We start from the raw sequence: 14,583 nt of genomic DNA, 5'->3' as shown, positions 1-14,583 counted from the left end.
CCCCAATTGCCCTGGAGTCTTGTTTTATGAATTGGGGATTGTATCTAGACTTGTTTCGAGACAAAACACACAAAAGGGGAAATCCATCGATCGATGAGATGTAGGGTAGTGAAGGGATGGATGCTCGAATGTCTCTATTGATTAGAAATTACAGTACAGTCGCTAATCTCGAGAGGGATGGATCTATATCTACAACCAGTACACAGAGAAAAAAACAAAACAAAACAACAACAGGCTAATAATATAGTACAGACATGAACAAGGTTCTAAAATCACCGTCGCAGTTCAACAAAAACATACGGCATAATCACCACACATGAGGTCCACAGCACCGCCACGGCGCGCCCCAGGGCCAACGGCCAGCGGTACCAGGGAAGTTCGGAGAACATGACCCCGACGGCGAGGAACGCCACGGCGAAGAAATGGTAGATGAGGGTTGTAGGTCGCTGGATGAGACCACCGAGCAGGGCGACGGGTGTTTCGTGGTAACGGAGTTCGAAGTATCGGAAGCAGCCGCGTTGGAGGATACGGAGGTTTTCATCTGGGGTATTGTATTGTGTGAGTTCAGATTCGATGTTGTTTGGGGGTGGGGAAGAAAAAAAAAGGGAGGGAGTACCATCTGCGGCAAATAGACTATACAAGGCTTGCGCAAGGATGTTGATGACCGAGGCGGCCTGTTTCCGGCGCCAGTGGAAGGTGCGCATGGCGCGGGCGACTTCGTCGGCGTCGGACAGCGACGGGATACGCTCCGGCGCGAGCAGCTCGCGCAGGAGGACGACGTCGTTGAACGCCACCGTCATGCCGCCGCCGGTCAGCGGATGGCGCATGTTGAGCGCGTCGCCGAGGATGATAAGCCCGCGGGCGCGCACCGTTGCGGATGGGAGGAAGGAGTTGGGCATGGAGCGCAGCCGGCCAGAGTCGAGCGCGGCCTTGAACGCCGGCTGGACGCACTCCGGGAGGGAGGGCAGCACGACGTTGCGCATGTGCGACTTGATGCCGGCCAGGGCGCCGTTGTCGCCCGAGGACTGGGCAGCTGCGGAGGCGGCGGCGGCGACATGTTCGGGGATATCGATCAGCGCCCGCGTCTCTCGCGCGCCAATCTGGTACATCAGCACGGGCCCGCTCTTCGCCCCGTCGCCAATGAGCACGTGTCCGTGATACGGCGTCGGGAGCTTCGCATCGATCATCTCGAGCCCCCAGAACCGTGACTTGACCCGCGGCTGGTGCGGGTGGTACTCCCGCCGGAACTTGGATGCGTACCCGTCCGCCACGACCGTCACGGCCGCGAAGAACCGCTCCGTTTCTCCCGTCTTGCTCGTCGTTTCAACGCCAATCACCCTATTCTCGTCGTCGTCGCCATTCGGGGGGTGAGGGCCAGCCTGTTGTTCCCCCTGCTTGATCAGACCCGTCACCATCGTCTCAACAATCGTCACATTGGGCGTCGCCCGAGCAGCCTCCCGGAGCTTCATGATAAACCGGCCATGGTGGAACGACCTGCCTTCGGGCGCCGGGCCTTTCTCCACCCCGTTCTTATCCTTCTCCGCCGGATAGGGCAGCAGCTCCGGCTTCCCATGGTAGATCACTGTATAGCCCGTGCACTTGACTGCATCGATCCCTTCCAGGCAGTCCTGCAAGCCCAACTTCTCCAGAGCCCGCACGCCGCCCGGCTGCAGCAGCTCCCCGACAATCCGGTCCGGCTCCGCAAGTGACCGCTCCAGCAGTAGCACCCGTCGCCCCTGGCGTCCCAAGGCTACCGCCAGAGCGCATCCTGCGACCCCGGCACCGATGATCGCCACGTCTGCCTGCTGAGTGGTGGTGGCCCGCTGCGGTGAGGTCTGTTCTCCCGTCTCAGCGCTGACGGTAACGCTTGCTGCGGTCGTCGCTGTTGAGGACATTGTTTTTTTTTTTTTATTTCTCTCCTCTTCTCCTTCCTAAACTTTTTTAACTTCGGACTCGTATAGGTGTCGTGTTTGGTTGCCTGCGCCGAAATCCGCTCGTCGGGTGCGCAATGGACTCAATTGCTGGCCCTCGACCGGTTTTTCCTCTCATTGACACGGAAAAGGACGCAATGTAGGCCTTTCTTTCGGGGGGTCCGGGCTGGAACAAATACCTTGCGTGGTCAAAAGTGTGGCGTGAGGCCGGCTTAGCATGTGAATATCACCCCTGTGCGGCCCGAGTTTTTTCCGGGCCGATGACCGGCTACCCAATGAAGTAATTGGTTTTTGTAAAGCATCTTAATATTAACCCTTAGTTGTAGGGAGTTTCATGATTCGATAGTAATATACAGTATGTACAGAATCATTCCATGTAAAACTTTTCGCCAACCGCCCGGACTTCATTCCACAACTCCTTCACCTGAGGAACTTTTAGCTTGCCATGGTCGGGATTCGTCAGCTTGTCCAGCTCCATCTCCTCGTCCCACGCCTCAATGGTCCGCCGGATGCTGCCAAAGTCACACAGCGCCCGGTCGTCACTGGTCGGCTCTACGCGCAGACGCCGCGCCTTCAGCTTCTCGGACCGGTTCACCCGCAGCGCTTTCAGTTCGGGATCGCCCGACGCCTTCTTCTCCAGAATATCGGCCAGCGTTTCCAGGTAGCGCAAATACGTCCGCCGCCGGCGCATCTTCTCCTTACGGCCGGGTGGCGACCGCAGTCGTAGTGACGCCAACACGCGCCGAACCTCAGCCAGGAAGTTCGGGCTGACCGCCGAGCCGCGTGTGATGCCCGTCAGGATGCACCATCGGACACCGCGGAAGTGGTCCAGCGCCCCGAATGCCCGCACAAACGTCTTCATGCACGTCCCGTCGAACCGATCTCGTCGGCCCCAGCGAGACTTGTACGCCGTCACCAGCAGATCCAGCGCTTCGCTGTGCTGACCCTTCTTGATCAATTTCACCGCGGTTGAGTTCATCAGGTGATGCTTCACCAGCAGCGACGGGTGCTCCCAGCACAACGAGTAGAACCGGAAGACAGCCAGCTTGATCACCTCGATCTCGCTGTCGGGTTCGCAGTCGAGAACCTGGCGGAAGAATTTGGGCGAGAACGGCTTCGACTGCCGAATCGAATCCATGTGTTCCTCCACGAGGGCCTTTGCCGCGGGAAGCCCGCGCTCCAGCAAGGTAGCGATCAAAGCCAGCTCGATATGCAGACCACTGAAGCGGTACCCGGCGACCTGTGCTCGCTGGAACGCTTCGAGCGCGGCTTCGAGATTGCCTGCGTGCAGGAACCGGCTAAGTTGCCTATCCAGCGGTTGATGCTGGTCGATGGCACGTGTGAGCGTCACCGATTCCATGGTCCTTTCGTACCATGGAGGAACCTCGTTCGTGTGCGGCATCAGATTCACCTCTTCCCAGGGCACAGATCGCTGGTCAAACCCGAGGATCTGCTGCGTTGCCGCCACTTGTCCGTACTTTACTCGGGCCGCCTGAAGCATTTGCCAGAATCCTGCCGGGCTCTTCTCCTGCGCGAGACGCCGACTCCGTAATGTCTCCATGAACTCGTCATGATCAACATCAGTCTCCCATCCTCGGACCTTCGCCAGCTCCTGGAGCTCGGCGACAAGATCCTCGTTGCCCTTCTCCACAAAGGCCTCCAGGACATGTCGGTAGAGCACCTTATCTGGCACTAGCGAGTATTTCTCCACGGCGTTGAAGAAGAAATTCCGGATGGCGTTTGCCGAATGCGTCGGCCAGTATTCCAAAAACACGCGATCAAACGCCGGGATGAAACTCTCATCCTTGGTCATGCCGAGCTCGTGCATCTCATCGAGTCCCTGCTCAACTGCTTCCCAGTCGCAGGCAAAGGCCTTTGCTTGGAGCAGGATGCCCTTTGTTCGGCAGTTCGGTGCGATACCGTATCTTGCCTCCATGTCTTTTGCAAGCGCTTCTGCGTCCGCGGCGCGCCCGCACTCTACGTAGGCCTTCATCACGGGATTGAAGAGGCGCTCGCTTGGGCGCTTGCGGAACCTCTGCAAGATCTCGAGGAGCTTGATGAATTGCTGGTTGATCAGATCGATGTTGCGAGTCTTCTTCCACAGACCCGTCAAAAAGAGGCCGCACAGTCCGCAGTTCCGGTCATGTTGTACACTCGCGTACATCAAGTACTGAGCCTCCCGAAACCGATGGGATTCGAGCAGACACCGCAGCACGACCTCAATCAGGAACGGCGGCAGCTTCATCGTGTTGCGATACTGCATGTACAGCCGGCCCGCAGACTCAACGGCCCCATTCTTCGCCAACAGCACCAACAGGACCTTCCACATTCGCGGGGACACCTGATCCAACTCATCGATCCGGAAGAAGATGCTCCGAGCCGTAAACACGTTGTTCGCTCGACAGTTGGCGTAGAAGATGTCCTTGGCAAGCTCCCGGCTCTCCATTGAGAGCGCGCGCAATGATGTTGGGTGCGTCTCGAGGAACATCTCGGCGGCGTCGATAATTTGGCCGCGGTCTAGCAGGTCCCGGATGATCTCCAAGTTTGTAAACGTGTCTTGTGCGTAGCCGAACGGAGCGTTGAAATCGACTTCTTTCAAATTTTTGTCGGCAGCGCTGCTTGACGGTGCGCTCTCCGAGGAACCGGCGGCCGCCTGGGACGATGGCGCCCCGTTCTCGGCTGTGGTTGACGGTGGAACTTCATCGCTTCTTCGCAATCTCTTCCACTGTTGTATATAGATCGAGGGAACCACCATTCGATCCTTTGGAGGCGCATAGTTCACAGGCCCGGTTGGCGCCGGCTGTGTAGGAGTAGTTGCTGTGCTTGTTTGCTCTTCGACTTCCGCATTCTTCTTCTTCCTGTCCTCGCCAAACGTCGGATGCGGCTTGGTCCATCCTTTGACCTTCAAGGACGCCAGGCCCTCGAATTCCCCTTCCTCCGCGGCCTCGATCATCATGGCCAGCCGCTGCGCCGACGTCGTGGCATCGTAGTACGGCGCCGAAGTTTGCAGCGTGCGCTTGCTCTCCACCAGGCGCTCCGCAATCGCAACGCGGCGGTTGATCTCGTACGTCACGGCGGCCAGCGTGCAGACGCTGGTCAGCGTCGAGCCCGCCAGGGCCAATTGTCGAAGAACGCGCAGGGCATTTCTAGAGGGGACCAGTGTCCGGGACCGTTCTGAGAGCATGACCAGCACCACGCACCGTGCTCGAGGGGGTGGTGTTTATTCAAAATTGCGTTGTAGATTCGACATGAGAAAAAGGAATTGAGCGAGTGAACCTTGGAATGAGACGTAAGATCTGGTGATTAATGTGGTTTTGTTGCGAATTTGATCACTGATCATACAACTGCGCAATGATTTTTTCCGGCGCGGAGCCGCCGACAGGAATAGATTGATACCTCAGGCAGAAAACGATATGACTAAGCAAGATGGCTCTTTTCATCAATCAACTGGCAAAAGAGTCCATCGATGACCGACCTTTCTGTTGGTTCGAGAACGTCTCTGCCAATTCATAGATGATCATTCATCTTCATGTTTACTGTCAAGCGGATTCTAAAGCAAAATTTCAATTGCCAATATGCTACAATTTCCAGAACATTTCGTGAGATAAATCGGAACAGCTAGTCATTACTATCATCGTGAGCAAAGCCCTCGGACTGGCCGGGTGGTGGAATCGGCGGCAGGTACACTGTTCAATGTCAGTGACGGCGCTGGATGGATCGAAGAATTCGGCCATTTGACTCACCATGCGGTTCAATGAACCAGCTGAGGATAAAAGATAGTCCAAAGAGGGACGCGAGACACACAAACACGGTTTGAGTGAACTTCCCCACGGTAGCGCTGTAGATCAGGTTGAAGGTGACGGGAGCCACCACCCGGGCAAGGGCGTGAAGGAGGCCTGTGACCCCAAGGATCTGCCCGGTCTCGGCGGGAGGGACATGCTTGGTGAGTGACGACTGCAGCGTCGGAGATCCCATGCCTCCCATCGAGGCGACGATGGCAGACAGAGTAAACAGCCCTGGGGTGCGGGTAGTGATGTAGCCAATATACCCGGCAACGTCAAACATAACCGCGGCCTTGATCACACCGAGATCCAGCCGGTCGCAGCCTCGGTTAGCCTGGTCCCGCGACTGCGGACCGCGGACCAGCCGCGTGGCAAGCGGCAGGAAAACAACGAGGCCAATCACGCGGGTGGTACTCGTCAGCGACATGAATAGGCTGGATTCGTAGTTGTGCCATCCAAACATGTATTCCGCGTACAGAATCAGAATCTGCCCGCTGCCCATGTTCACGCCGAACATGAGGGTGTCCACGGCGGCCAGCACAATCAGGTTCCGCCGCAGGCTGGACAGTGTCTTGAGCCGCTCAGCGGACCACATGTGCATGCCGTCGGGTTTGGGAAATAGGATACGCAGAGGTCGGAGTATGTTGAGGGGGTTGAGGTCCGTCCAGAAAGAGCCACCGTTTGTTCCGCTCTTCTTTGCGCGGTGAAGCTCACGCGCCGCCATCTGCCGCGCTTTCGAGACTGACTCGGGGATGACGAACGCCAACATCACAAAGTAAAAGGCATGGCAGCCGATCACGGTGTAGAAGACCGAATCTGCCGTCCCAGTGTATTTGATCATAAAGCCGAACAACAAGGGACCAAACGCGATCCCTGCGAACAGTATGGCATGGCAGTAACCAAACACGACGTTGCGCCGCTCCGGGGCGGTGCAGTCCGCGCCGTAGGAAAACACCAGGCTCGCGGCCAGTGTAAACGACCCTCCCAGGCCATCAATGAACGCACCCACCAGGAGTAAGAACAAGGGCGCCGTGTCTGCGTTAGCCACCACGTAGATCGTAAACGCCTCCGAGATCAATGTCATGAGCGCGGAGTAAGCCATGAGCTTCTTCCGCCCATAACGGTCAGACAGATGGCCGAGGCGGGGACTACTGACGGCGGACAGCAGGCCCGTTATCAGGTTGAGATACAGCATGAACTTCGAGGTCAGGGACTGGACCTCGGGCACACGGCATTGGTCGTTACTCTCGCCCAAGACGACGGGTAGATATGTAAAGTGCGGATCTTTGGCTGCTTGATCGGCGAAATAGTCGCGACAGATCAGAGCAAGAATTAGGTTCAATTTGGGGACCACCAAACCGCCAAAGCCCGTGGTGAAGAGAAACAATGGTCCCAGTAGCCAATATACCTAGGCATTCTGAGTCAGGCGATGATATATTCGGTACCGAGCAGTGAGAAAAGCTGAACCCACCGAAGGCCGTCGCCAGATCGGCTTCGCGTCGAATTCTTCCGATCCTAGCCATGGTTTATCGAACGATTCCTTCCTTCGTACGGACGGTGCTGCTGCTTGGCCAGAGGTTGACTCTACCGACGGTTCTGCGAGCAGCGGCGTCACTTCTGTCACTTGGTCGGCGCTGACATTCGTGCTGCCTCCCGCCAGCCGTGCATGCGCATCCTGGTTAGCTTCTACTGCGATTGGGACGCCCGACTCCATGGTTGCGCGGAGCCGAGATTGAAGTTCGGTATGAGAGAATGGAAGGATTGCAGCCAGCGTCTTCGGGTCATACAGAGCTTATCAATGGGCGCAATCTATTCGAGGTACCGAGCGCCGGCCAGGACAGGGTCCAATGAGGGGATGATGACATGCAATCTGGAAGCCTTGCGATTTCTGAGCCCAGTCGTACATACAATTCGTGGCATGAACGCTTTGGATGTACGAAATTGAACGATCCTAGATCCAGTCCAGTCTGACGCCGTCAATGCCAGTCGGAGAATCTCCATGTCGCACTTCCAGGCTGGTTACTTTTGGCTGTTGATTCGGACATTTTATTCATCCGCGGATTCCTTGATAATGATGACTCATCGACGTCACGTGCATTTTATACCGTATATAGTTTAGTCTAGTTGTACCCTTTCGCCTGATTTAACCTTTTTCACTTAGAAGTGTCAGAATCATGAATAGGCCGCAAGATGATTGGTCATCTCCAGTCAGTAAACACGTAAAACGCAAGAATGTTCCACAACGGATCATCCTGAGTGAAGGAATGATTGGGTAGCAACCTAATCGCATTGACCAAAGTACTCAACTTGCCCGGATCATTGTACTGAGTATCGAGAGGTGCAATGGGAATCTGGATGCCTGGTAGCCTTGCTGAGTTGTCTCCCAGTGACGTCAATTCCTTATCAGGTCAACCCACTTCCTAATTGAGTTTAGCCTCCTCCCTAAAAAGGAAATCTCTTGGCAGCCTCCATCTTTCATGTCCAGTCACTTCAAGAGAGTTCAGGGACAGTTCGGTGTACTGCGCGCGGGCGGACCTCAATGGAGCGGACATTCAGCATGTCCGACAGCGAGAGCAGGTAAAGGCCGTCGTGGATCTTCGGGCGGTTTCAGGATGTCGATCGCGTCGAACTCGTCAGTCCACTGCGATGAGGTCTTGAACATGAGCGGCTAGTAGATGCCCATTCCCCTGAGCAGGTGTGGGATCCTACCTCTCCTACAGCTGGCACATCGCGCAGGAGCTGGTTCCCCCAATCCCACAACTGATAGTACGGGTACGGCTCTCTCCGGCTGAGGGGGATGGACGTCTTCATGTACGCAACCCATTCGCAGTGGATCGCAGAGGTGTTCGGACGCCATCAACCTTCTCAAAGCGTCAAAGGTCCACGAAACCCTTCATGTATTGCCTCGATGTTGGATATGCCGAGGGTCCGCTTGGTCAATGCTTTGCTCGCCGCCCGCGCTCATTACTTCGAGTAGCAGTTGAGCTTGATCGTGCGGACAAAGATTTCGTTCTGGAGAAAGGTGCACAGCTTGCCTCCGACACTATCGTTTGGGTAGCCTCGCTCGCGGCGAAATTGCTTTTCAACGAGCCCGTAGTCAACCTCAGGAAAATGGTCTAAGGGAGCCAAAGATCAAAGAAGGATTCATATGCGAGTGAGGTGGCCTTTGGGCGAGATCGACGCTGGTGGGTCATGGTTGCTAAGCCATCCCCGGCCAGCAAGGCCTCCGGTTGACATGCGCAGCTTCGTTTTCCCGGCTCCTAGTGGCCGTCGTCTCAAGCAAAGCTGTGGACGGTGGCGTGAAAGGTATGATGCTGGCGATCTCGCAACTGAATGAAAGCAATGTAGGGTGGAGCTCTCCCAAACTCTGCGCTGGGAGATATCTCATGCACTAATCACATTGTTTCCTTCGGGCGGAGGAAATTTAGAAGGTCTACGGCAGCAAATGGATTGGTTGTAGAAGGAGTAGTCGCCCAGTCCGGTAATACTCTGGGCGTGACTAGTATTCGATCATGACAGCGCTCAGAGATGAGCACACTATCGTTCCCTATCGTACAAGGCCCGCCAGCTGTTCACCAGCAAAGAACTTCTTCTGTTGGAGACATCGCTCGCTCCGGCAGTCCTGACACCGCAGTGGCAGCTGCGGCGAGCAGGGCTCTCCGGACCGCAGATGGTCGCGCGCAATCTCGGCCAGGGCCCGAATGAACGTCGGGCTGCCGTTTAGGCTCTCGATGCGGGTGACTCCGGGCTGATTCACACCGCCGATGACCTCCCGGTCTAGCTCGTAGAGCGTCTCGATGTGGTCGCTCGTGAAGGCGATGGGGATGAGAATGATGTCCGTGTATCCTTTCTTGACGTAGTTCTCGACGGTATCACTGGTCTGCGCGCCGAGCCATGCGGACGGCCCGACTTGGGACTGGTAGCAAAGTCGGTAAGGGTTGGAGAAACCTAGCCGTTGCATGACCGCTTGAACTGTAGCGCCGACCTCGGCAGGGTATGGGTCTCCTGTACTCGTTCGGTTAAAATGGGGTTGGCTCTGTAAAGTGGATCGGAACTGACCTCGGTTGACCACGCTCATGGGCAAGCTGTGCGCCGAAAACAAGAGAAGGACGTTGTTCCGTCGCTCCTCCGGATACGTAGCGAGCCGTTCCTCGATGCGTTGCGCGAACGCTTCCACTAATCCGGAATGCGCCGGCCACCGGTCAATTACACTCCATTGGATAGTGCCCTCTTCGCTCTCGCCGGCCCGCCGGCCCTCAAGACGAGTACGCCACTTCCACAGCTCGTTGAGAGAGCTCCCAGTGGTGGAACATGAGTACTGCGGATATTGTGTGAAGGCGACCGCACGACCACCTCTTCCCCGTCCGAAGCCGTCCTCAAAGAGTCTCTGGTACATCTCTTCTGTCAGAGGTTTCGCGTATCGGAACGCAACATACGGCTTATGCGGAGCAGTTTCCGGTGAGATCTCGTCAAGGATCTTGCACATCTCTGCGCACTGGTACTCGGACCACTTCCGAATCGGCGATCCCCCTCCAATCTCCGAATATTGTTGTTGAATTTTCGGCGTCCGTCGACGCGCAATGAGCGGCCCCAAATATTTTTGGAGCGATCCAAGGGGAATCAGATCCCCGTCAGCCTGGAAGACGCGAATGTCAAGTCAGAACTAGCCCATTCCGCGGAGTGCACCGGAACAACACTTACAAAGAGCCGGCTCAGAAAATCCTCCACCTCGTCGGTCGTGGACGGACCACCCATGTTTAGAAAGACCATCGCCGTGGGCCCTTTGGAGCCCTTTACCGATGTCGACGTTGCCGTAGCTAGGCCATGACGTTGGCATCGGAATCGCAACGAGCTCCGCACCACCTGATGAACTGGGGAACAGGTGGATGTCGGCACCAATCGTGAATATAAGGGTCTGCAAAGCGCCATTGTCAGAGCACCAGGCTCCTCTAAACTTCAAACTGACGAGAATCGAACTAATTTGCGCCCTCAATGCACGCCCACGATGTCATTGCGATTAGGATTGCTCTGGATTCTTGACCAAACTCGGTAATGCATTCCTTGGAAGTTTTGGCCAATAGAATCGTCTGGGTCACATGACCCGCGCGTCACTCCCGCGGTGCAGACACGCCTTGGGCCTAGGCAGCAGCTGGAGCTTGAATCCCGGCCGTCAAGACAAAGGGCGGCTCTCTTCCTCTCAAATCGAGTGGATAGGGATGCCATTAATCATTCAAAATGGCTGAAAGCTACGTGCCGCCGGAGGACGAGGCCTACGAGGAGGAGGAAGAGGTCAATGAGGCGGTAAGACGCGTCATTTCAGGTGGTTGAATGGCACTTGGCTGATGTTTTGTAGGAATACCGATCGGTCAAAGATGCGGTGCTTTTTGCCATCGAGATCAGCGAGTCTATGTTGACTCCGCGACCGAGCGGCAAGAAGGGGGAACTGGAATCGCCGGCCAAGGCCGCCCTCAAATGCGCCTACAGCCTGATGCAACAGCGCATTATCTCGAACCCCAAGGATATGATGGGGGTGCTGCTCTTTGGCACGCGGTCCTCCAAATTTTACGATGAGGACGAGAACAGCCGCGGCGACCTGTCGTATCCGCATTGCTACCTGTTCACCGACCTGGACATCCCGGCGGCCGAGGACGTGAAGAAGCTGCGAGCCCTGGCGCAGGAGGACGATGGGGAAGCCGATGAGATCCTGGTGCCGTCACCGGAACCCGTGTCAATGGCAAACGTTCTGTTTTGCGCGAACCAGATCTTCACGTCCAAGGCGGCCAATTTTTTGTCGCGGCGGCTGTTTCTTGTGACCGACAACGACAACCCGCATGCCGACGACCGGAATGCTCGGTCTGCGGCGACAGTCCGGGCCAAGGATTTGTATGATCTGGGCGTAGTCATCGAGCTGTTTCCCATTTCTCGGCCAGGCGCCGAGTTTGATCGATCCAAATTCTATGAAGACATCATTTACAAGACGCCGACGGACCCGGAGGCTCCTATGGTGAATGGAGTGCCTACGCCGACGGCTGCAGGAGGAGATGATGGCATCTCACTCCTCAATTCCCTTCTGTCATCTATCCGCTCCAAGTCTGTTCCGAAAAGGGCACTCTTCTCCAACGTACCATTGGAATTTGGCCCGAATTTCAAGATCTCCGTTTCGGGGTATCTGATTTTCAAGAGACAAGAGCCGGCACGGAGCTGCTACGTGTGGCTTGGCGGCGAGAAGCCGCAGATAGTCAAAGGAACGACGACCAAAGTGTCGGATGATACCGGTCGCGAGGTGGAGGATTGGGAGATTTGGAAAGCGTACAAGTTTGGCGGGGAGCAGGTGTCTTTTACCACGGAAGAACAGCAGACCCTGCGACATTTTGGAGATCCCGTAATACGGATCATTGGCTTTAGGCGTATGTCCGATCTGCCGATCTGGGCATCGGTGAAGCACCCAACTTTTCTTTATCCGTCCGAGGAAGACTACGTTGGCTCGACGCGCGTGTTTTCGGCGCTATATCAGAAGCTCCTCAGAGACGAGAAAATTGGGATTGTATGGTACATTCCGCGTCGCAATGCAGCGCCGGTCTTGGCCGCCCTGTACCCCGGACGAGAGGAGCTCGACGAGCATGGCGTGCAGAAACTGCCACCGGGCCTGTATGTCCTCCCTCTCCCGTTCGCTGACGACATCCGGCCAAATCCTGAGACCAACCTGGTGGTGGCGCCGGAGCCACTGATTGATCGGATGCGGACGGTGGTCGAGCAGTTGCAGCTGCCCAAGGCGACTTACGACCCGTCGCGGTACCCGAACCCGGCGCTGCAGTGGCACTATCGTATCCTGCAGGCGCTCGCGCTCGACGAGGACCTGCCGGAGCAGCCAGAGGACAAAACGATACCCAAGTACCGGCAGATCGACAAGCGGGCGGGCGACTACGTGCTGGACTGGGGCGAGGAGCTCCAACGGCAGCACCGCAAGATGTTCGTCGAACAGCCCAAGACGTCGACGCTGGTTAAACGGACAGCTAGGTCGTCGTCCGGCGCTGCAGACTCTGCACGCGCGCCCGCACCCAAGAAGACGAAAGCCGATGCGGACGCGCAGGGTGCTGGTGGCGTTGAGGACGTTGTTCTCAGCCACTACCACGGCGGCATGCTTTCGAAATTGACGTTGCCGGTTCTCAAGGATTTCTTGACATCCAAGGGGCTGTCGACGGCGGGTAAGAAGGGCGATTTGATCGAGCGGATCAACGGGTATTTCGATACAAAGGGCTAGCTATGACGCCGTGGATCGGTCGTGCATAGAAAACTGCGCACGCTCAGTTACGAATATGACTGATGAGTACAACCAAGCAAGTAGTATTAAGATAAGAAAGTAATGTACAGAGTTATTTGTCCAATCCGTCCTCTTCTTCCGGAACCTCCTCTCCCGCGGCAACGGCCTTTTCGCGTTTCTTGCGCGCTCGCTCCCTCTTCTTCTCCAGCAGCTTGTTCAACTTCTTGGCCACGTTGAAGACGCCTCTTGTATCGGCGCCGCAAGCTTCGCATGACGGCGTCTTCCGATACCGCTGCAGCGCGCAGGCCTCGCAGAAATAATGGCCACACTTGGTCACAATCGGGTTTGTGTAGGACTTCTTGCAGATAATGCAAGCAAAGGGAATCTTCTCGAGCATCACATCATCTTCATCGTGGTCACTGTCGGAATGGCCGGCGCCACCGCGTTTCTTATCCAACGATGCCACGGTCTGGGCCGCTGGCTTGTTGCCATTCCTGGTCTTTTCCTCCCATTGGCGGTCAAGCTCCCACCCTTGAGCGTAGTCCTCTCGCGCGTGCAGGAACTTGCACGAGTCACCGAAGCCGCAGAAGCCCGTCTGTTTCCAGTCCTTGCATACGTCTGGTGCGTAGTCGATCATAGTGACCATTCGCACGTTGGTCGCGGTTTTGGTCGGGCCGAACTGCTTTGGTTTTGGCTTGTCCCCCTGGTTCGTTGTCGAGGTCGTCGATGATGAAGACGACGGGTTGGGTCGCGTCTTGCCCAGCAAGTTCCGTGCGCTCAGCTCTTCCTCGTCGTCATACCAGTTGGAGTGTTTGGTTGCGTCGTTGGTGCGGACCAACGGGGCGGCGCCGGCGCCAGCGTCGGTTGTAGGTGCATCATTCGTTGATTTGTTGGTTGTTGATGTCGATGATGCCGTCACGGCGGCGTTCTTTCGCCGTCGCTTGATCTGTCGCCCCTCTTCGTCCTCTGACGATGTGAATCCCGCGTCGGAGACTGATGAGGCCGCGGCCGCCTCTGGGGGAGTGGCGGCTCGCTTGCGGAAGCTCGCCTTGGCTTTCGCCGAGCGCTTCTTGAAAGTCACTTGCGGGACATCGGCCAGAGTCTCAGCTACCACGGCGGTGTTTTCCTCGGTCATGGTGGCGGATTGTTGAGCTGAAGTTGATGGCCGAGCGTTGAACTGATTACTACTGTACCTAGCCACCAACTGGTTTGATATCTTCACGTGACTATCCTGATAACTAATCCTGATAAGATAATCAGTCGGGACGGATCTTCATTCCTCCGTCTTTAATTGGGCATCGAATAGGCTCTGGCAGGTCAACAGACGCGAGATAAACACCGTTCACGCTGAAGTTCTGAGCGCTTCGCATAACTACAGTCACTGGCCAATCCTTCTCGGTCCTGCTCGTGGCCCGCTCACCGATGGCTGCCGAGCTTCGGGCATGTGGCCCGTGAGCCGCCATCACGTTGGAGTACTCTCTTCTACTTAGTACATATACTCGTATGAACTCCGAATGAGGGTCGGGATATCCAGGAATGAACGGTACAGCTCTGGAATGGGATGGATCTCCAATTACTCTCCTTTGTTCTTCGGTTACTCGTTACTTTG

General features: G+C 56.2%; 6 protein-coding genes across 6 annotated transcripts; 1 reads left to right on the top strand and 5 right to left on the bottom strand.

The window, feature by feature from the left end:
- Nucleotides 1-272: 272 nt before the first annotated feature.
- On the bottom strand, nt 273-1,895 carry VTN31DRAFT_4735 (uncharacterized protein; the record flags this gene model as incomplete). Its single annotated transcript, XM_069405156.1, has 2 exons — nt 273-541; nt 617-1,895. 2 exons carry the CDS (start codon nt 1,893-1,895, stop codon nt 273-275), a joined length of 1,548 nt encoding a protein of 515 aa, XP_069260248.1.
- A 403-nt stretch (nt 1,896-2,298) lies between these two features.
- On the bottom strand, nt 2,299-5,115 carry VTN31DRAFT_4734 (uncharacterized protein; the record flags this gene model as incomplete). Its single annotated transcript, XM_069405155.1, has 1 exon — nt 2,299-5,115. The coding sequence occupies one exon, from the start codon at nt 5,113-5,115 to the stop codon at nt 2,299-2,301; it is 2,817 nt and encodes a 938-aa protein (XP_069260247.1).
- A 434-nt stretch (nt 5,116-5,549) lies between these two features.
- VTN31DRAFT_4733 (uncharacterized protein) lies at nt 5,550-7,427 on the bottom strand (the record flags this gene model as incomplete). Its single annotated transcript, XM_069405154.1, has 3 exons — nt 5,550-5,617; nt 5,675-7,121; nt 7,185-7,427. The coding sequence occupies 3 exons, from the start codon at nt 7,425-7,427 to the stop codon at nt 5,550-5,552; spliced, it is 1,758 nt and encodes a 585-aa protein (XP_069260246.1).
- A 1,833-nt stretch (nt 7,428-9,260) lies between these two features.
- Nucleotides 9,261-10,468, bottom strand: VTN31DRAFT_4732 (uncharacterized protein; the record flags this gene model as incomplete). The annotated part of the gene is made up of 3 exons (XM_069405153.1): nt 9,261-9,718; nt 9,773-10,349; nt 10,415-10,468. 3 exons carry the CDS (start codon nt 10,466-10,468, stop codon nt 9,261-9,263), a joined length of 1,089 nt encoding a protein of 362 aa, XP_069260245.1.
- Nucleotides 10,469-10,948: 480 nt separating this feature from the next.
- On the top strand, nt 10,949-12,974 carry VTN31DRAFT_4731 (uncharacterized protein; the record flags this gene model as incomplete). The annotated part of the gene is made up of 2 exons (XM_069405152.1): nt 10,949-11,014; nt 11,067-12,974. The coding sequence occupies 2 exons, from the start codon at nt 10,949-10,951 to the stop codon at nt 12,972-12,974; spliced, it is 1,974 nt and encodes a 657-aa protein (XP_069260244.1).
- Nucleotides 12,975-13,086: 112 nt separating this feature from the next.
- On the bottom strand, nt 13,087-14,109 carry VTN31DRAFT_4730 (uncharacterized protein; the record flags this gene model as incomplete). Its single annotated transcript, XM_069405151.1, has 1 exon — nt 13,087-14,109. The coding sequence occupies one exon, from the start codon at nt 14,107-14,109 to the stop codon at nt 13,087-13,089; it is 1,023 nt and encodes a 340-aa protein (XP_069260243.1).
- Between the last annotated feature and the right edge of the window lie 474 nt (nt 14,110-14,583).

Source organism: Thermomyces dupontii, assembly GCF_041956625.1.
Source record: "Thermomyces dupontii strain NRRL 2155 unplaced genomic scaffold VTN31scaffold_4, whole genome shotgun sequence".
NCBI classification, from domain to species: domain Eukaryota; kingdom Fungi; phylum Ascomycota; class Eurotiomycetes; order Eurotiales; family Trichocomaceae; genus Thermomyces; species Thermomyces dupontii.
This window is presented reverse-complemented; position numbering and strand designations above follow the sequence as displayed.